Raw genomic sequence first — 22,962 nt, 5'->3', positions numbered from 1 at the left:
TGAGTGTGGGAAATGGTTTATACAGAAATCTGATCTTGTCACACATGATAGATGCACAACGCCATAAAAGCAATAAAGAAAACAGCAATAATCTGTGCCGCCATGGACAAAAAAACTACAAACAATAACTTCAAAGATAAAGACATTCATTTTGGAAGAAATCAACACTTGATGATTTTATTCAAAATGAACAGTGTTAACTTTGTTGCTAGCAAATTTAAAAACCAAACAGTTGGTAAGGAAGAAGCATATAATGATGCCAGTGAATGTAATGATGTGTATAAGTCAATGAAAACCATTCTCACTGGCAATCCTGTGCTCACAGTATGAGAAACTGCATATTATTATTATTATTATTATAATTACTATGATAGACTAGCTGATTAATGACACGGTGTTGCTCAGGTACGAATTTGGTTGTTGGCTCTGCCCACTTTTTCTTACCTTGACACACAGTCACTGAATGACCAAGTTTGTGAGCTTTGGGGTCCTTTGCATTAATCATTTACATTTTCCCATTTCTGATTGGCTGTTTGTGGCTGACCCCCCCCCCCCCCCCCTTCCCCCTGTACATTTGAACCCCAATCACCCAATGACCAACTGTACCAGGTTTGAGGCCTCTGCCATTAATAGTGTAAGAATGGCAGCAATTGAAATACTCCCCTTGAAAATCAATAGGTGAATTTTGATTGGCTGTTGTAGGCTCAGACAGGGGGAGTAAGGATCTAAAGGGTACATTGTACTATGCTTTCTTCCTCTATATGAGCATGCTTGTACTTGTAGTACTATGCCTTCTTCTTCTATATGAGCTGGTACTTGTAGTGCTATGCTGTCTTCTTCTATATGAGAATGCTGGCACTTGTAGTACATTGCTTTCCTTCTCTATATGAGCATGCTGGCACTTGTAGTACTATGCTTTCTTCCTCTATATGAGCATGCTGGCACTTGTAGTACAATGCTTTCTTCCTCTGTATGAGCATGCTTGCACTTGTAGTACTATGCTTTCTTCCTCTATATGAGCATGCTTGCACTTGTAGTACTATGCTTTCTTCCTCTATATGAGCATGCTGGCATCTCTAGTACTATGCTTTCTTCCTACATATGGGCATGCTGACACTTCTAGTATCCAGCTTTTATCTCTACACATGCATGCTGTTATTTGTAATATTATGGATTTTGTCTCTTTTAAGGCATGGCAGTAGTAGTGCTTCTATAACTGATGGGTAGAGGAGCTTCTTGGTGTATTTGGTACAAAGCAATGAAGTGGTAACAGAGCACAATACAGGTGATTCATAGCAAGCATGCTGGTACTTGTAGTGCTAGAGCTATCAGCTCTGCACAAAGGGTTACAAGTGAGAAAAATCCCACAGCGTTTATATTTTTTATTACTATTTTGAATTTATAATACATACTGTAAAAGAACCTGAGATGGGCCTTGAGGGGAAAAAATATACATACCTGGGGCTTCCTCCAGGCCCCTCCAGGCTGATTGCTCCCTTGCTGGCCTCCTGCGCCATCTGGATACTCTGCAATTTGCCCCGGAACATCCTCCTGTCTGGGGTGTACTGCACAGTATGGCCACAGGAGCGTGACAGGGAGCATGCGTGGCTGGACTGCGCTGACTGATCCCAACTAGAGAACTTTCCAGGGCGAATTGTGGAGGATCCAGGCAGCTAAGGAGTGATCAGCCTGGAGGGGGCTGGAGGAAGCCCCAGGTATGTATACATTTTTCTCTCCAGCCCATATTGGGTACACTTTAATTATAAAAAATAATCTAGCACCAATCAATATTGTCTAGATCCTGATTAAAGACACCCCTCCCAATGCACGTCTGCACACACTGCTCACCCACCACACTATGCTCTCAACTGTCTTAGTTGTAACGGGACTGTCCGAGGTTGGAAAGCACCGTCCTGTGTCCCTAAGACAGCAGAGATGCAGAGTTAGAAGCAGGGGAGGGATCGCAGCAGCACGCTGAGCCGACTTGATTGATATATGGCTCATATCTGAAAGAAAGTGATTTAGTGGTGGCCGTTAGCAACCACCGTTCAGCACCAGCAGCTAAATGATTGAACTTAGCAGCTTGACGTTCTCACAGCCGCACCAGATATCGATGTGGACCATAGATTCCTCAAGCAGTTAAGGAAATGTATTGGCTTCAGTCAGAAATACATAGTGCAAGAATATAAATATCAGTGCAGGTCTTGGCGTTGCATTGCAATCATAAGTCAGCACTAGGCAACTGACCTAGGTTCAGCCTTACTTAAAGAGACACTGAAGCGAAAAAAAAAATATGATATAATGAATTGGTTGTGTACTATGAATAATTACTAGAAGATTAGCAGCAAAGAAAATATTCTCATATTCTTATTTTCAGGTATATGGTGTTTTTTCTAACATTGCATCATTCTCTAATATGTGCAGATTACACAATACTCAGCATTCAAAATGATTCTTTCACAGCAGTCTGTGAACTAATGACCTCTCATCTGGCAGAGAAAAAGTAAACAGTTGGGATAATAAAAGTCAGAAGACAGCCCTCTCCATGACTTTTGAAAGTCGTAGAAATGAATGGCTTTTTTGCATAGAGATAACAACTGGAGTTTCTTAACTCTTCCTGTACTGGAAACAATTAGACTGATGTATCTGATCTTAATGTTTTATTTCTTAGCTGTACTACAGATACAAATCATAATATCATCATTTTTTTTTCGCTTCAGTGTCTCTTTAAAGAATTGTAAAATTTGAAATATGTACAAACATAGACAAATAAGAAGTGCATTTTTTCAAAAGTAAAATGAGCCATTAATTTATTTTCTCCATTTTTCTGTCACTTACAGTAGGTAGTAGAAATGTAGTGACAGGTTTTGGACTAGTCCATCTCTTCATAGGGGATTCTCTGCAAGGCTTTCATATTTTATAAAGATATTCCCTAAAAGGGATTTAAACAATGATGCTGGCCAGCCTCCCTGCTCACTACACAGGTTTTTGGCAGTTGGACAGAGCAACTGCCATTCACTAAGTGCTTTTGAAAATAAATAAATCCCTGAGAATCCCCTATGAAGAGATGGACTAGTCCAAAACCTGTTGCTTCTGTCAGGTTTCTACTACCCACTGTAAGTGACAGCAACATAGCAGAAAAGTAATTTATGGCTCATTTTACTCTGGAAAAAAACTTACTTTTATTTGTATGTTTGCACCTATTTTACATTTTAAATCTATTTGTCATAGTGCCCCTTTAAGGCACATGAAGCAGAAAACCTACAGGAAAGGTAAGTAAGTAAAGTTAAGATGGAAAAAAAGAGAGCAAAAAGTACCACAGAAACCATGAGTTCATGTTATATACAATAAAACCTCCAGTTTACCAAGGGTTACTTCATAACGTCACACTGTGGGTGTGCCTGTCAATCAAGGAGCTTTCTATTGGCTCCCATGAGCATGTGACTGACAGGACAGCTGTGAAGAGTCCAGACCAAAGTGGGAGCTTCCGGTGACTTCTACTCTCAATCCCAGGAATTTGTGTGTTTTGGAATTTTGTTTATGCTTTGGCAGGGAACTTTGTAGGTGGGAAGGGGGGGGGGGATCTAGACACCAGGGATCTGTATAGGGGAGGTAGAAAGCCACTAGAGACCAGGAAACTATAAGTGAGGGAGGTGGCACTCTAGACACAAGGGAACTGTATAGAGGAGGGAGAACCACTGCTTATTGGTGTGAAAAGTTGCCCAAATATGTATGAGGAATGTGCTGCCTTATTATGTGCTGCCTTATTATGTTTCTATCAGGGGAAATACTTCCTAACACTTTATGCGTGGGTGAAACACTGCATCCTCCTCCTCATTCATTCAGTAGATTCCGACTCTTCATGACCATATGTACTTCTGCATGCCAGATGTGTCTGTCATTCCCTGCTTCTTTCAGCTGTTGCACAGGCATGTTCATAGCTTCACATATGGGGCCAGATCAGGCATGGGCAAACTCGGCCCTCCAGCTGTTACAGAACTACAAGTCCCACAATGCATTTGCCTCTATGAGTCATGACTGTGGCTGTCAGACTCCTGCAATGCACTGTGGGACTTTTAGTTCCTCAACAGCTGGAGGGCCGAGTTTGCCCATGTCTGAGCCAGATGCAATTCACTTTTTCACCTGAGTTTTCTCCTAGGAGGTAATTTTTCATCTTTAATTTAAAATAACTTCCCAGCATTTTTTAACTAAAAAAAGTACCAAAAAAGTAGGTGAAAAAGTACTATCAAAATTATTTTGAGTGTTTTTTTGCTTTCTGGTGGCTTAAAAGGAATTTTATTGACAAGCTTAAAAATGTCACCTAGGAGAAAACTCAGGAGAAAAAGTTAATTGTATATGGGCCATGATGTCTATCCATCTTAGCCTCTGTCCTCCTCTTCTTCTTCTTCTTTTTTTTTTTTTTTTTTTTTTTTTTTTTTGCACTGATTTTTTCCAATCATCCAAAGTATTTGGTCTTCTCATTATGTGATCAAAGTATTTGAGTTTTAACCTCCCTGCATTTCAAGTCAAAAGTGGTACATTTTTTTTCTAGTATTTTAGGCCTCCAGTTCTTAACCTCCTCGGCATTCAGTTCCTGCTGGATTTCTATGCAAAAAGTGATCCAATTAATTTTCATAACCTTTTTTCCTGTAACTTAAAGAGGAACTCCCATGAAAATAATGTAATAAAAAAAGTTCTTCATTTTTACAATAATTATGTATAAATGATTTAGTCAGTGTTTGCCCATTGTAAAAGCTTTCCTCTCCCTGATTTACATTCTGATATTTATCACATGGTGACATTTTTACTGCTGGCAGGTGATGTCACTGGAAGTAGCTGCTGCTTGCTTTTTTAGTAGTTATAAACAGCTGTAAACAGCTATTGCCCACAATGCAATGAGGTTCACAGACAGGAAACTGCCAGGACCATGGTCCTCACAGTTTCCTGTAGGAGGGGTTTCACCACAATATCAGCCATACAGCGCCCCCTGATGATCTGTTTGTGAAAAGGAAAAGATTTCTCATGTAAAAGGGGGTATCGGCTACTTATTGGGATGAGGTTTAATTCTTGGTTATGGTTTCTCTTTAACAAAATGTGTCAAGCAGGGGTCTAGTGTACATTTTGAGTCCAATAAAAGCTTGAAATACAAAATCTAAACTAAATTTCAAAATGACTCCCCAAAATCTCTGACCATTTATACTTCCAAGCTGCAGCTGCTCAACCTGCACTAATGCAATAGAGACGATGGGCAGATTCGATCAAGAAACAAATCTTTATGTAATCGAATCTGATTAGAGAGAGATCGGTCGGCTGCCCATACTCCGCAGGCTGATTCCTGATAATTTTCAACATGAAATCACTCGGGAATCACCCGCGCCCGTTGCCTTGTCGCTGCCTCCCTTCCTACCCCCCATGTAAAAATGTACTCCTGTGTGAGCATTTATACAGTACCTGTCCTGTGTCGCCCACCCCGATGGTGCCCATCTGTCTTTGGAATCCCTCGTAGATTATTGTAGGTAGGTAGCCAAGTATAGGTGCCCGCAGTATACTGTAGACTAGATAGGTACAGTTGTCACTCAGTATAGGCTAGGTAGGTGCAGGTGTCCCCCAGGATAGGCTAGGTAGGTGCAGTTGTCCCCCAGGATAGGCTAGTTAGGTGCAGGTGTCCCTCAGGAAAGGCCTAACATTACTAATGCTGCCTATAGTGTACAGGAGCCCCTGCACCTAGCAAACTTACTGTAGGGCTCCTGTAGCAAGGGAAACCCCCTGAGCGGCGTCGGGCATACCGCTTATAGCAAAAATTCCTTGCCCGACACATTGTCGGGCATACCGCTCAGAAGGTTAAGTCATAGCTCACCAAAATATGTCAGAATAAAAAGCCTGGTAGACATTCTGCATATAAATAAAAGACTAGAACACAAATTTGTTGAATTAATTATGTTCATAAATAAACTAAACAAATTGTGAAACTGTACAAATAAGGCAGGCAGAAAGTAGTCACAATCCAGGCAAAAATCGGTAACAAATATATATATATTGCAGAAGTATTCGCCCCCCCCCCCCTTTTTTTTTTTTTTTTACAAATCAATAACTGCAAAGTAGGGTGTGCGTAATTATTCAGCCTCCTTTGGTCTAAGTGCAGTCAGTTGCCCATAGACATTGCCTGATGAGTGCTAATGACTAAATGGAGTGCACCTGTGTGTAATCTAATGTCAGTGCAAATACAGCTGCTCTGTGACGGCCTCAGAGGTTGTCTAAGAGAATATTGGGAGCAACAACACCATGAAGTCCAAAGAACACACCAAACAGGTCAGGGATAAAGTTATTGAGAAATTTAAAGCAGGCTTAGGCTACAAAAATATTTCCAAAGCCTTGAACATCCCACGGAGCACTGTTCAAGCGATCATTCAGAAATGGAAGGAGTATGGCACAACTGTAAACCTACCAAGACAAGGCCGTCCACCTAAACTCACTGGCCGAATAAGGAGAGCGCTGATCAGAAATGCAGTCAAGAGGCCCATGGTGACTCTGGACGAGCTGCAGAGATCTACAGCTCAGGTGGGTGAATCTGTCCATAGGACAACTATTAGTCGTGCACTGCACAAAGTTGGCCTTTATGGAAGAGTGGCAAGAAGAAAGCCATTGTTAACAGAAAAGCATAAGAAGTCCCATTTGCAGTTTGCCACAAGCCATGTGGGGGACACAGCAAACATGTGGAAGAAGGAGCTCTGGTCAGATGAGACCAAAATGGAACTTTTTGGCCAAAATGCAAAACACTATGTGTGGCGGAAAACTAACACTGCACATCACTCTGAACACACCATCCCCACTGTCAAATATGGTGGTGGCAGCATCATGCTCTGGGGGTGCTTCTCTTCAGCAGGGACAGGGAAGCTGGTCAGAGTTGATGGGAAGATGGATGGAGCCAAATACAGGGCAATCTTGGAAGAAAACCTCTTTGAGTCTGCAAAAGACTTGAGACTGGGGCGGAGGTTCACCTTCCAGCAGGACAACGACCCTAAACATAAAGCCAGGGCAACAATGGAATGGTTTAAAACAAAACATATCCATGTGTTAGAATGGCCCAGTCAAAGTCCAGATCTAAATCCAATCGAGAATCTGTGGCAAGATCTAAAAACTGCTGTTCACAAACGCTGTCCATCTAATTTGACTGAGCTGGAGCTGATTTGCAAAGAAGAATGGGCAAGGATTTCAGTCTGTAGATGTGCAAAGCTGGTAGAGACATACCCTAAAAGACTGGCAGCTGTAATTGCAGCAAAAAGGTGGTTCTACAAAGTATTGACTCAGGGGCTGAATAATTACGCACACCCCACTTTTCAGTTATTTATTTGTAAAAAAAAAAAATTGGTCTTTCACGTGGAATTAGACTTTCATATATTTTAGATTCATTACACACAACTGAAGTAGTTCAAGCCTTTTATTGTTTTAATATTGATGATTTTGGCATACAGCTCATGAAAACCCCAAATTCCTATCTCAAAAAATTAGCATATTTCATCCGACCAATAAAAGAAAAGTGTTTTTAAAACAAAAAATGTGCATGTAGGCAATCAGCCTGTGGCACTGCTCAGGTGTTATGGAGGTCCAGGATGCTTCGATAGCGGCCTTAAGCTCATCCAGAGTGTTGGGTCTTGCGTCTCTCAACTTTCTCTTCACAGTATCCCACAGATTCTCTATGGGGTTCAGGTCAGGAGAGTTGGCAGGCCAATTGAGCACAGTAATACCATGGTCAGTAAACCATTTACCAGTGGTTTTTGGCACTGTGAGCAAGTGCCAGGTCGTGCTGAAAAATGAAATTTTCATCTCCATAAAGCTTTTCAGCAGACTGAAGCATGAAGTGCTCCAAAATCTCCTGATAGCTAGCTGCATTGACCCTGCCCTTTATAAAACACAGTAGCTCAACACCAGCAGCTGATATGGCACCCCAGACCATCACTGACTGTGGTTACTTGACACTGGACTTCAGGCATTTCCCTCTCCCCAGTCTTCCTCCAGACTCTGGCACCTTGATTTTCGAATGACATGCAAAAGTTGCTTTCAACCGAAAAAAGTACTTTGGCCCACTGAGCAACAGTCCAGTGCTGCCTCTCTGTAGCCCAGGTCAGGCGCTTCTGCTGCTGTTTCTGGTTCAAAAGTGGCTTGACCTGGGGAATGCGGCACCTGTAGCCCATTTCCTGCACACGCCTGTACACAGTGGCTCTGGATGTTTCTACTCCAGACTCAGTCCACTGCTTCCGCAGGTCCCCCAAGGTCTGGAATATCGGTCCTTCTCCACAATCTTCCTCAGGGTCCGGTCACCTCTTCTCATTGTGCAGCGTTTTCTGCCACACTTCTTCCTTCCCACAGACTTCCCACTGAGGTGCCTTGATATAGCACTCTGGGAACAGCCTATTCGTTCAGAAATTTTTCTCTGTGTCTTACCCTCTTGCTTGAGGGTGTCAATGATGGCCTTCTGAACAGCAGTCAGGTCGGCAGTCTTACCCATGATTGCGGTTTTGAGTAATGAACCAGGCTGGGAGTTTTTAGAAGCCTCAGGAATCTTTTGCAGGTTAATTAGTTGATTCAGATAATTAGGTTAATAGCTCGTTTAGAGAACCTTTTCATGATATGCTAATTTTTTGAGATAGGAATTTTGGGTTTTCATGAGCTGTATGCCAAAATCATCAATATTAAAACAATAAAAGGCTTGAACTACTTCATTTGTGTGTTGAATCTAAAATATATGAGAGTCTAATGTTTATCAGTACATTACAGAAAATAATGAACTTTATCACAATATGCAAATTTTTTGAGAAGGACCTGTATATATACAGACACATATGATCTCATGTATATAGGTATACAAACAAGGCACAATTCTCCGTTTTACCTAAGTCCTGCACAAAAGTTGGGAGTTCAACTTTAAAGAGAACCTGTACTGAGTAAAAATATTTAAAATAAACACATGAGGTAACTTCAAATGAACATTGCATAGTTACCTTGCCATCAGTTCCTCTCAGAAGCTCACCATTTTCTTCTGACAATAATCCCTTCCAGTTCTGACAATATTTTGTCAGATCTGAAATATATCAGTTGCTGTCAGTAAAATATCAGTTGCTGTCAGTTATAGCTGAGAGGAAAAACTGATGTACCAGGTAATGTCCATGTTTCCCTATGGCTCAAGTGGGAGATGTTACAGTTTAACTGTGTGCTGACCAGAAAGCTGTTATGGGTAATGGCCATTTTCAAAATGGAGGACGGAAAATTCCATTAATCACAGTGAACAAATAGGACGCGGGACAGGAGAAAGACACTGAGGAGTAGACTACATGGAAGGTAAGTATGACTTGTGTATGCTTATTTTGACTTTTAATTTTCAGTTCAGGTTTTCTTTAAAATTTAGCCCGCCCCCGATGATGTCACACCGCACTGATTCGCCGCCGGGTCCCCGGAAGAAGAGCATGGATATGGGGGATCTCGGCGGCCGAAAACACAATCGGGTAGCCGGGGAGAGAGGCTAGAGACCCGCTGTGCAGCACCGATTGCGCGTGGAACTTCCAGATAGCCAGCAGAGCAGGGAATTACCTACCCCGAGCTGAGCTTGGGATTACCGCTCTGGCCTCATTTTTCCTACCCCAAGCTCAGCTCGGGGTTACCGACAGGGAGGTTAAATGTAATATAAGCCCTTCTAGTGAACACTCTGGCCTTATTTCTTTAAGTATTGGCTGGTTATATCTTCTAGCAGTCCAGAGAACTCTCAGTAGCTTTCTCCACTCCCACAGGTCAAAAGCATCATTTTTTTTCTCTCCATGACTGTTAGAACAGCTATATGTTACTACAGTGAAGACCATGACTCTAACTAACTCTAAGTGACATCTCTATCCATTAGTATCTTAACCAAACTTGCCATAGCTTTCCTCCCAAGCAGCAATCGTCTCTTAGGGCCTGAGCCCCCCCCCCCCCCCCCCGAGTTGTGTCCGCTTTTCAGTTACACATCAATGTTACAGATGATGAAAAGCGGAGACAACTGCGTTAGTGGTTTCAGGCCCTCTCATAACTGAGGTCACCATCTTCAAAAATCATTCACCCATAACTGTTATGTGGGGCTGACACACTACTAATTATTTTTATTTAGAGAAATATTGCAAAACAAATTGTAAGGCGCAGATGCTGTTGAATGATGTGTTTTGGTGGAACATGCTGCATAATTATTGTGTGTGGGAAATTTCTGCTTAGAGGATACTATGGCTGAACTATTTAAAGGGATACTTAAGCCATCTGTAAAGATAAAAAAAGTTTCACTTACCTGGGGCTTCTACCAGCCCCCTGCAGCCGTCCTGTCCCACGCCGGTCCTCTACGATCCTCTGTTCTCCCACTGCAGCTTAGTTTCACTTATCCTTGCTCTCATTGCTGTCCGCAATAGCGTTCTGCGCAGGACGCTATTGCGGACAGCAACACTAGCAAGAATAAGCATTGCCAGGGCTGTACTGGCGCAGTGGCCCGCTAACCGCCAACTCTGAAAAAAAAAAAATGAAACTAAGCTGCAGCGGGAGAACAGAGGATCGTAGAGGACCGGTGTGGGACAGGACGGCTGCAGGGCCTGGTAGAACCCCCAGGTAAGTGAAACTTTTTTCTTTAAGTATCCCTTTAATAAAAAGGGGGAGGGGAGCTGGCATGTATTAGGCTTGTATTAGATGCTGTCCTCATGTCTACCGCTCCCCCCATTCTCCCCCCCCCCTTAAATCCTCCGCCGCAGCTCAGTCCAGGTCCCTGGAGTCAGGAAACCAGGACTGAGTTCCAGCGGAGGATTCAGAGTACAAAGGAGGGGGATGGAAGAGAACAGGCGGAGCGGTGCCTGCTTCCCGTCTTTAATAAATAGTTCAGCTCTGGTATCCTTTAAACATAATTAAAAAGTGATTACTGTGAAAACTATCTACAGTGGAACCTTGGTTTGCAAGCATGATTCTTTCCAGAAAGATGCTTGTATTCTAAAGCACTCTTATATCAAAGCAAATTTCCCCATAAGAATTGATATAAATTCAAGTGATTCGTTCCACAATCCAAAAACAGTTATAGAAAAATATTTAATACAAAGGACTGTACTGTATACAATAAAGATGTAAACAAGACTTTCACTATAACTAGAACAGAATCATTGCTAACTGGTGGTTTTCCACAACCTTTCTTTTTGTGTGGCTTTAAAGAGAACCCGAGGTGTGTTTAAAGAATGTTATCTGCATACAGAGGCTGGATCTGCCTATACAGCCCAGCCTCTGTTGCTATCCCAAACCCCACTAAGGTCCCCCTGCACTCTGCAATCCCTCATAAATCACAGCCATGCTGTGAGTCTGTGTTTACATCTGTAGTGTCAGTCTCAGCTGCTCCCCCGCCTCCTGCATAGCTCTGGTCCCTGCCCCAGTCCCTTCCCTCCAATCAGCAGGGAGGGAATTTCTGCAGGAGGCGGGGAGAGTAGCAGACTGACACTATAGAGATAAACACAGCCAGCTTTGACAAGCTGTTTGTCAGCAGCGTGGCTGTGATTTATGAGGGATTGCAGAGTGCAGGGGGACCTTAGGGGGGTTTGGGATAGCAACAGAGGCTGGTCTGTATAGGCAGGTCCAGCCTCTGTATGCAGATAATATTCTTCAAACCCACCTTGGGTTCTCTTTAACAAGGAACTTATCCAATGACAGTTACTTTTCAGGACTTCACGGGAATGTGACTTTGTACACGAAGAACCGTGAGACCAGTTGTGATTATATCACGTGTGTAAACAGTTTTTGCATGTATATCAAGTCAGAATTTCACAAAATATTTTGCTTGAATATCAAAGCGCTCTCAAACCAAATTACGCTCAATCCAAGGTTTTACTGTATCTTGTCATGTCTCATATGTTGGTATGGTATCTAGGGCCTTATTTTGTGAAGGAGAAGGGGCACACCCCTGGTAGGTTTATGTACCTTTGGCTCCATCCACCTTATCTCATGACCACACCCATTTTTACCGTGGCATGTCATGTATGCCGCATGGACAATTGGGGCATGGCTAAAAGTGTGACAGGAACAAGACTTGGTGTCACTTTTCCTATCTTCAAACTCTCATGGCAGAGGGTTTAGCAGGTTTAGCAGCAACTTCTTCTAGGTGCACATGCCAGAAGATCTGCTGTAAAACAGGAAGTAAATAACCACTTCCACAGGGGCACAATAATAGGTAGACACCCAAACTTGTAGTACAGTTCACAAAATGGGAAAGCCTCAATCTCCTGCCATCAGGCAAATCAGCGGTCCTGCTTGTACCCAGGTAACAGCACCCCGTGCCGCCACAACACGTGTATGTATCGGTGACCTTACCATGTTTAAGGGATGTCTGTATCTCCTGGAAATTACTTGTGGAAACAACTGAAAAGAAAATGGGAGCTACTAGTATTATTATTATTACATGGGATGGATCTATAGATGAGGATGGTGTGTAATAAAAGATAATAATAATACAATTTAATAGTAACAATAATTAATAATACATTGATGATACTCATGAGTGCAGGAGAAAAACAAAGGCTGCAGTTAGTCTATTCAACACAAGGTGGCGACCCTTACATCTTCGAGATGGAACGCACAGACATGAAGTAAAGAAGCCACCCACAGGATGTGATGTAACAGCAAGCACTTGCAGGAAGTGGAGAGGAGACATTGTTGAAACTAAGAGGTAATTACGTGATTCTTGTTATATAATGAGCAAATATAATTCACTTAAGTCATATAACAGAGCCCAATACCATAGCTCCCAACTGTCCCCTACCCCAGTATGCCATTTTCCCCCCAATGTCCCCAGCATTGCCATTATCATACAGTATGTAATGTCCCCCCACCCCAGTGTCATTACTTTCCCAGTATATCTATGTCCTCCCTATGTCCCCCACCATTGCCATTATCCTCCCGTATGTAATGTCCCCCACCCCAGTAATGTTATTTCTTTCCTAATATAATGTCCTCCCTGTGTCCACCATAGGGTTGCCACCTTTAAGGCTCCCCCTTCCTCGCTCCCCTCTCCAGAACTAAGTATTGTGCAGCTGGCGGGACTTACCTCCGTCTTGTTCCCAGCGTGGGATGTAGCACTGCGTGCCGCTAGTCTGGTCTGGTGTAGACGAGAGCAGCGGCACACAGAACTTCCTTCGGCGCTCGGAACAATGCAGAGGTAAGTCCCCGCCCGCTGGCAGCCGCACAATACTTAGTTCTGGAGCGGGGAGCCCCAGGTGAAGGAAGGGGGGGGGAGTCATTCCCCCTTCCCTGCCTCTGTGCCCACCGTTTCCCCTCTCTGCACTGCCTCCCCTCCTGCTCTCAGGGCGGCCGATTGGTGGCCCTTTTACGCTGCTGAATTGCAGATTGCCTGGCTGTCCTGCTGAGCCTCTGCCTCTAATACTTTTAGCCATAGACCCTGAATAGGCATGCAGATCAGATTTTTATGACTAAAAGTCTGCCAAGATTAGCTGCATATTTTTTTCAGGTGTTTGATGCAGACATATTAATGCCAGAAAGCTCAGTTAGAGAGCCAGGCAACTGGTTTGTTTAAAAGGAAATGAATATGCCAGCCTCCTTATCCCTCTCTCAGGTCAGTTGACCTTTAATGCTAGGTACATACTATACAATTTTCTGACAGATTTACGGTCAAATCAAATATTTCCAACATGTTCGATCTGATTTCCAATCGATTTTCTGTTCACTTCTATGGAAAATCTATCGGAAATAGTCGATCTGATAGTAAATCTGTCATTAGGCTTTATCTTGGGTCTCTTAGAAGCAGCATTAATGGGTGTATTTATATTTACCTGGGGAACTTCAGCCCCATGAGATGTATGGGCTCCCTACACAACTGCTCCATTCACTTTATATGCTCCTCCAGTAATATCTGACTGGCCACGCTCTTCTGTGCCATGCGTGTAACCCCTGTAATGCTCCCGCAGCAGAGAGCATTCTGCACCTGGCCGTTACAACTGGCCGTGACTGACCAGATTACCAGGGGGGGTGCTATCTAGTGAACGGAGATACTGCAAGCGAGGCCTCACACCTCATGGGGCTGGAAAAAGCCCCAAGTAAGTATAAATACATCCATTAATAACATTTCAGGTACACTTTTATAGGAGGGGAGTCAGGTCTGTCAGGGAAAAGGAGGAGGGGGGTATAGCAGGACAACCAACCCAGAGGCAGTGTGGGGGTCTATTGCCCATGCTTGCTATGGGGGTAAGGGAGAGGGTGCAGTTTTTCATAAGGGAAACTTTCTCTCAATACATACACTATATACATACACACATGCTTTATGTACATACATACACACACACACACACACACACACACACACACACACACACACACACACACGCTCTGTATACATACATACATACATACATACATACATACTCTATATAGATACACACATGCTCTGTATAGACACACACACTCTATCACACACATGCCATACATACACACACTGCATCCATACAAAAGCACTTCTCCTACAACAGCAGCATCTCCTGCCACAGCTGCAACTCCACGTGTCTGCATCTCTCTCCTTCTCTCTGGCTGTCCTCAATCTCTGGGAGGAGGAGGGGGGGGGGGGGGAACTGGACATTCCTCTCCACACTGCAGTGTTCAGTGTAATCTTCAGCTCTGCAGTCGGCAGTGACACGGATCTGTGCATCAAACGGGAGGGAGGGGGAGAACAGGCTGTAGCCTCATCTCGGTTAGTCAAATTATTGTAATAGACCTGGTGTCTCCCCATCTGCTCTTGTGGAACAGTCCATCCAAATCACTGAGCAGATACATTGCTGGTAAAACATTTTTACCGGCAGCATCTTTTTAAGTGAATTTCTGGGTGTGTCGGTCAGATACCGGCCGGGTGGCAACCCTAGTCCACCTGCATTGCCACTATCCTCCAGTATGTAATGCCCCCCCACTCCAGTAATGCCATTTCTTTCAGGGTATAGCCATATCCCCCAGCATTGTCAATATCTTCTAGTATGTAATGTCTCCCTACCCCGGTGATGCCATTTCCTCACTGTGTCCCCAGCATTGCCATTATCCTCCAGTATGCAATGTTCCCCACCCCACTAATGCCATTTCCTTCCCAGTATAGCCATGTCCTCCCTGTGTCCCCCAGCATTGCCATTATCCTCCAGTATGTAATGTCCACCCACCCCAGTAGGGTAATTTCTTTTCCAGTATAGCCATGTCCCACAGTCTAGTATTGCTCCCTTCCCCCACCTCCATGCAGAGTAGTAAAAGGAAGAATGTACATTGGTTTATACCTAGCTGTCACAGCGTACTCCAGACCTCTGCTCCCATTATCCTCTCTGCCTCTTTTCTCCTCATATCCTCATCCATCTACCACTACCAGCACTGCTGTAACATCACAGGAATGGTAACAATGGGAGGTGGATGAGAGGAGAAGAGGTGGACAGGACTGCAGCACACTGTGATTATAGTGCACCGATAGCTATAAACCAACTTTTTATGCTTTCCTGTGATACTCTGCATGGCTCTACCACCCACAAGTGACAGCAATGGGGGGTTCTGGGGGCATGAGGGATCCTGTATTGATAGTTTCATCTGACAACGGTTTAACCTAAATTATCCTCCCCTTATTATCTATCAAAAGGCCGCAGCATCCTGTACAGATTACATGACCACATCACTCAGGATGGATGAGGACCAGAGTCATATGGCCGAGAGGATATTCAACTTCACCCTGGACATCATCTATCTGCTGACTGGAGAGGTGAGGAGGATTCTGGGAGGTCACATGAAGTCACTCTTATCTCTAATAATGTAACACCTGACTGGAGAGGTGAGGAGGATTCTGGGAGATCATGTGACATTATTGTTGGTCTTTCTACACAGAGTTTCCCTCTAGTGAAGTCTGGTGATCATATGACCATCACGGTGCCCTCACCTCACTCCCTGATATCTGATGTACATAAGCAGAAACTTCTGGAAATCACCAGGAGGATAATGGAGCTGCTGACAGGAGAGGTTAGTGGTGCTGGGAATTATGGGGCATTATCCAGTAACAACAAGGGGTATGTCTGGGTAGTGACTGTATCATTGTGTGTGTCAGGTTCCTAAAAGGTGTCAGGATGTCACCATCCGTTTCTCCATGGAGGAGTGTCAGTATTTAGAAGCATACAAGGATGCTATGATGGAGAATCAGCGGCCCCTCACATCACTGGGTAAGAGGAGACTTTCACTTTTTGTAAAGGAGAGAACAGTACGGAGGGTCACCTAGATACCCCATCATATGATAAAAACATATAGACAATATATTCAGTCAGTGTATGTTTCCTACAGATGGATCCAGTTACAGAAACTCACCAAAGAGAAGTATAAGACCTCTTTATTCCCAGGATTGTCCACAAGAATATCACCGAACCCATCACCATTATCAGGTAGGTGGTACTGAAGCTCACCAGAGACTCCAAACTGTGTAAGATTAATTCCTTCTGCTTATGCTGTTACCTATGTTCACATTTTATATTATATCTCACTTCATGCACTTAGGTTGGAGAACTTGTACAACGAAGTGTTGTGGTTAAAGAGGAAGAAGAAGAGATGTGTGTGAGGAGTGAACAGCAGTCTACAGGGAAGGGGGATATGATTAGGAATATTAAAGTGGAAGAAGAAGAGACATATGTGAGGAGTGATCAGCAGTCTATGGAGCAGGGTGACTTGATGAGGACAATTAAAGAGGAAGAACAAGAGGTGTATGTGAAGAGTGATCAGCAGTCTATTGAAGAGGATGACATGATGAGAACATATAAAGAGGAAGAGACATATGTGAGGAGTGATCACCAGTCTATGGAGGAGGGTGACCTAATGGGGACATGTAAAGAAGAGGACACTGTTACAGAGGTTAGAACAGGTGAGTAATCAGCAGTAAATATAGAGTAATGTGTATCTGTGTTGCTGTTATGACGGTCACTGCTCACAGACTGGCCATATTAGGGGTTATGTTATGTTAGATTTTTGCCATCTAAAACTATCACTCTTCATTGTGTTAGACGGCAGTATGCTAACAATAACAGTACAGACACCCTGATGCATTTGGAGTGTCCTGTTCTGTTCTGTTGAGAGGGGAGGTGGTGGATGTTCTGTTCTGTGGAGAGGGGAGGTGGTGGATGAGTGTGAAACATCCCGCTACATCTCACAGGAGAGATACAATGCTGATCAGACGAAGACTCTCCAACTCTGATAGTGACTATATTGTCGCCTGTAGCTATAATCTCTGAATATTTCAACCGATAGAAGTTTACTGTATGGTTTAATCTAGTGACACCAGCCTGTAATAAGCTGATAATGGTCACTGTACATTGTTGCACACACATCTCTATAGGGCTTACTTGGTAAATGCAAATTTAGATCTTGGGAAAGATATAGATGTAGTGTACTTGGACTTTGCAAAGGCTTCTGACATTGTTCCCACAATAGGCTGATGCAGGAGCTGAGGATACAGGGACTAGGAGAAAATGTGTGTATGTAGATAGGGAACTAGTTAAGGGGCAGAAGGCAAAGAGAGTTGGTAAACATCATAATCAAAATGGAAAACTGTTGTCAAAACTGTGTCAGTACTATTATCCTTTTCAATTAGTTCATCAATAACTTAGTGGATGGAATACAGAGCGATGTTGCCATCTTTGCAGATTATACAGAATTATCAACATTAAGCAGAAAAACTATATTTGACAACAGGCTTTCTGCAGCATGGCCACATGGGCAGGCACATGGCAGATTCCATTTAGTGTAGATAAATGTAAGGTCATGCACCTTGGACATGCCAGTGGTAGAGCACCAAATAAGCTAAATGGCATACACTGGGAACATTATTTTTGGAGAAGGACTTAGGAATACTGGTTGATAACAAGTATTCATACACAATGCCAAGCAGCAGCAGCTAAAGCAGATACTATTCTGAGATGCATAAAACAGGACATAAAATCGTTCTCACAAATTACAGTACCCCCACACACTGCATAAAAGCATAATTTACTCCCCATGAATACATCACTTGTGAGGCCACATCTGGAGTATGGGATACAGTTTTGGCACCGCACTATAGGAGGGCATTGGCATACTAGAACAGGTACAAAGATGGGCAACTAAATTAGGGATGAAAGGTTTCACTTAACAAGAGAGGATGAACAAACTGGACTTATTTTACTTGGGAAATGTTGCCTGAAAAGTGACCTGATTAGCATATCTAAATACATCAGAAGGCACACAGGAGGTGCAGAGACAACAGACAACAATGAAGGGGCACACAGGAGATGAAAACGAGGCACTGAAGGGGGCACACAGGAGGTGCGGAGGAGGCACTGAAGGGGGCACACAGGGGATGCAGAGGAGACAATAAAACATAGGTAATTGTTTTTAAATGAAAAAGTTGGGAGTATTTATAGACCAGTATGGAAGCTGTTAGCACTGGCACTTCCTCTCTTGTACTGCAGAGGGTAGTCATATCCTTTATATGGGGAGACACCGGGAGCGTGCACATTTCCTGTGAGTAGGCATGAGCCGCACATGCCCAGTAACAGGAGCTGCTTGTGTATGAAGGAAAGAAGACATGCATGAGTCATTCCTGTTACTGGGCATGCGGGGCTCATGGACTTGTGCATATGCAGCCACAATCCTCTCATTTACATCCGTTTCCTGTATACAGGATTCGTAACCGCTGTGCCAACCAGGAATGGGAGGGGCAGAGGAAGCAGCAAGAGCAGTAATACTTTCCACACAACTCTATGTACAATGCTTATAAATGAATACTATACAAATTTACATTTTTTTAAAGGTGGAGGGGTTATCCTAAGGTTTGCAGGGGGGGGGGGGGGGCAGCTATTTCTCCACCCCTGAGCTGCAGTCTGCAGAAGTTTGGTTGCAGAAGTGTGGGAAGAGAGATACGGTACAGTAAAGGGTACTGCTGCACTCTCCAGATCTGCAATATAAATGAGCTCCAAATAGGGTAATACCGTTCAGATTATATAAAAAGTACTTCCAACTCCTCCACACCACCAGTGGCTTGTGCACCCCGAGTGACACTCTCTTCAATACACCCGCCTCCCCTCTCTCTAGATGCTCACCAGATCTGAGCCACCTGGATCTTAGGCAGAATGATAAACAGCTCTCTCAACTCTGTAAGGGGAAGAAAGGATCTCCACATAGGGTAATACAGTCCAGATATCAACACAGATTGTGCATCACGGCCATCAAAACTCCACGGTGTCACCAAGTGAATGTGTCACTACACACACTGCAAGCCACGCTTCTCACCAGATATAGCCCACCTCTGGATTCAGGTGGAAACTGCATTTAAGATACTTTCAGTTAAAGCCACGAACACTGCCTCTTTCAAGGTCTTTCCTTTTAATCCAGTTAAAAATCTCAATAAAAACATAAAAAGAAGAAATGTCACATAGCGTGATATTGTTAACAAAATGCCTCTGTGCGCTAAATCATCTCACGCATCCAGAGAGTTTTCCAGCATATCATATACATCTGCATGCCAATGCCCATCTGCCAAGTAGGGAGTGCCTGTCGGGTATCCGCGCCGTCCCGCTCCGGTCTCTCCCTTCAGCCACAGGGTTGTCAGTCATGCACCCTGACAGATACCCGACAGGCACTCCCTACTTGGCAGATGGGTATTGGCATGCGGATGTGTATGATATGCTGGAAAACTCTCTGGATGCGTAAGTGATATGATTTAGCGCACAGAGGCATTTTGCATAACAATATCACGCTATGTGGCATTTCTTCTTTTTATGTTTTTATTGAGATTTTTTAACTGGATTAAAGTGAAAGAAAGAGGCATTAAAGGTAAACTGGATTAAAGGGAAAGAAAGAGGCAGTGTTCGTGGTTTAACTGAAAGTATTCTAAACGCAGTTTCCACCTGAATCCAGAGGTGGGCTATATCTAGTGAGAAGCGTGGCTTGCAGTGTGTGTAGTGACACATTCACTTGGTGACACTGTGGAGTTTTGATGGCTGTGATGCACAATCTGTGTTGATATCTGGACTGTATTACCCTATGTGGAGTTCCTTTCTTCCCCTTACAGAGTTGAGAGAGCTGTTTATCATTCTGCCTAAGATCCACCTGAGAGCTGAGGTGGCTCAGATCTGGTGAGCATCTAGAGAGAGGGGAGGCGGGTGTATTGAAGAGAGTGTCACTCGGGGTGCACAAGCCACTGGTGGTGTGGAGGAGTTGTAAGTACTTTTTATATAATCTGAACGGTATTACCCTATGTGGAGTTCATTTATATTGCAGGTCTGGAGAGCGCAGCAGTACCCTTTACAGTATTTTATCCTAAACTGGACTTCCTACAGCGATCCCAGCATTCGATGGACTGTTTCTATATGCGTAATATATAGACTGTGGCGGCGTGGCGCAGTGTTTTATTGTTTTTTATGGAAGAGAGATATGGCTATACTGTATATATAGGAGTATATATGGATGTATTTATATCGAGCTACAGAAGTATTAGTAGTTTGAGATCTCCGTGACATAAATGGATAATTCCTCTACCTCACAGCTCCTATAATTTAGTGTTTTGCAACTTCACAATATCTTTATTTGCACAATTGGGAATGAGAGAGAGATAAAGGTACATCACAAGGGGCATACGAGAGACACGAGTATACAATGGTAATAAGAATGTGTAAGTGACACCACATTGCTCTACCAACATAACACAGAGTTCTTGCTATAAGTACATATACTGTAGGTCTGTTATCACAAGAGTAAGGCATTTCATCAATTGTCTCATCAAGCTCTACAATGTACTGCTTGTAAAAGTATGGCCAATGCTTTATGTATAGTGATGGTCAATGAGACCCAAATAACTGACTTTTATGCAATTGTAAGTAGCTAATCAATTTTTTTCAGGAAAATTATTTGATTGGCCAAATTTTGCTGCTGCATATTTGCATCATTTTGGAATTCTCAGCAGCTCACTGACCATCCCTAATGATAATTGTTCCTCCCCTCAGAATTCTCTAACAGGAAGTGATGATATTTCTCTCTTTGCAGCGTGGAGTCCTGGCATCAGGAACATTTCAGAGGCTCGTCTCTCTGTATCCACAGACTGTACAACGGATGATGATGTCATTGGACAAGAGTCTCCTGCAGATGTCATGGTTACAAATATTCCTCCAGACTCCCCTCACCTGTCTAACCCCGAGAGAGGGTCTTATTCCTGTTCTACGTGTGGGAAATGTTTTGTTTGGAAATCACATCTTGCCAGACATGAGAGATCTCACACTGGAGAGAAGCCCTATTCATGTGCTGAGTGTGGGAAATGTTTTACACAGACATTAGAGCTTGTTTCACATAAGAAATCTCACACTGGTGAGAAGCCCCATTCATGTGCAGAATGTGGGAAATGTTTTGCACAGAAATCAGATCTGGTTTCACATACGAGTTCTCACACTGGTGAAAAACCCTATTTATGCACTAAGTGTGGAAAATGTTTTGGAGACAAAAGAAACCTTGTCAGACATGAGAGATCTCACGCTGGTGAGAAGCCCTATTCATGTACTGAGTGTGGCAAATGCTTTGGGCGTAAATTACATCTTGTCACACATAAGCGTTCTCACAGCGGTGAGAAGCCCTATGCGTGTGCTGAATGTGGCAAATGTTTTGGGCAGAAAGGAAACCTCGTCACACATGAGAGATCTCACACTGGTGAGAAGCCCTATTCGTGTGCTGAATGTGGGAAATGTTTTAGCCGGAGATCACATCTTGTCACACATGAGAGATGTCACACTGGCGAGAAGCCCTATTCATGTGCTGAGTGTGGGAAATGTTTTGGGCATAAGTCAAACCTTGTATCACATGAGAGGACTCACATCCATTAAAAGCCCTTTTTATGTACTAAGCATGGGAAATGTGTTGGCCATAAGTTGTTGTTTTTCCAATGTTTCTTTTATTTCTTGCAAAATGGACATGGCAGCATTTTTACATAGAATCTCAAGGAGTCTTTCTATCTACTCAGTACATTGATTTGTTTATCTGTTAGTCCCTGAACTGAAATGCCATGATGAGATAAACATGAGTTCATATACCATTAAAGGGGACCTGAACTCAGAACTCCTCTCTGCTCTAAAAGATACACAACAGCATAATAACCTTTAAACAAAAATCATTTCTTTGTTGCAGCTGATCCAAATCCTAAAAAAAATCTGCACAGTTTCTACTTCCTGATTCATGGAAGCAGACATATTGTTAACAGCCTGTGCTTTCAAATGAGCTTATCTGCCTAATCTGCTGTGGCAGTCATGTGACCCCAGGGAGAAATCAGATTACAACTTGTAATTAGACACAAATTAGGGGGAAATGAAACAAGCTAAACTCGGTAGATACAGCAAAACAAAAAATATAGGAGCGCTCTCTGGTGTATTAACTTTTTTAATCGCTTGAAAAAAGGTTTAAATTACACTTACAAAATGTAGTATGACAGGCATATCACGTATCTCCATGTCAAGAGCATCTCCACCAACCATGACGCCAACATGATTCCAGGAAAACCAGGCTGTGGCCAGTAGCGTGGGACAGAATTCCGTCTACTGGCTAAGTGCATCAAGGAGTGGGAGGTACCTCGTCGTGCCTATTGCGTGTTTTTGTTAAACTCTCTAGATACATACAGGGTGAATTTCTCTCTGTTTTCCTTCTGTCCTGTGAAAGAGTTTAGGTCCAGTTGAAGGCTAGTTTGAATTTTTTTTTGTACACTATTTTGATACTTCCCATTGCAAGAGTTAATAAACCTGGTGATTTATTTATGCAAATGAGACAGAGTCTGCAGCTGCATGCAGCAACAGCTCTCCTGGAGAATAAGTTGAAGTATAAACACTTTTATCTGGATGAAGCAGGGTAGGGTAACATGACACTGCACCTGCATATACACAGAGACAGCAGTAGCCCAAATGG

The 22,962-nt window shown here is 43.2% G+C and overlaps 1 protein-coding gene across 1 annotated transcript in view; it reads left to right on the top strand.

Annotated features, from left to right (window-relative positions):
* The window catches only part of LOC137537038 (zinc finger protein Xfin-like), a 525,741-nt gene that overhangs the window by 466,056 nt on the left and 36,723 nt on the right, over window positions 1-22,962 (top strand). The window contains exons 15-20 of the mRNA XM_068259188.1: window positions 15,653-15,772; window positions 15,895-16,026; window positions 16,112-16,223; window positions 16,342-16,439; window positions 16,552-16,912; window positions 21,067-21,840. Coding sequence (XP_068115289.1) covers window positions 15,653-15,772; window positions 15,895-16,026; window positions 16,112-16,223; window positions 16,342-16,439; window positions 16,552-16,912; window positions 21,067-21,840 — 1,597 coding nt within the window. The remainder of the gene's footprint in view (window positions 1-15,652; window positions 15,773-15,894; window positions 16,027-16,111; window positions 16,224-16,341; window positions 16,440-16,551; window positions 16,913-21,066; window positions 21,841-22,962) is intronic.

The sequence above is a fragment of the Hyperolius riggenbachi genome, chromosome 10 (assembly GCF_040937935.1).
Source record: "Hyperolius riggenbachi isolate aHypRig1 chromosome 10, aHypRig1.pri, whole genome shotgun sequence".
Lineage (NCBI taxonomy): Eukaryota > Metazoa > Chordata > Amphibia > Anura > Hyperoliidae > Hyperolius > Hyperolius riggenbachi.
Note: the sequence above shows the minus strand (reverse complement) of the source record. Positions and strands in the feature narration are given on the sequence as shown.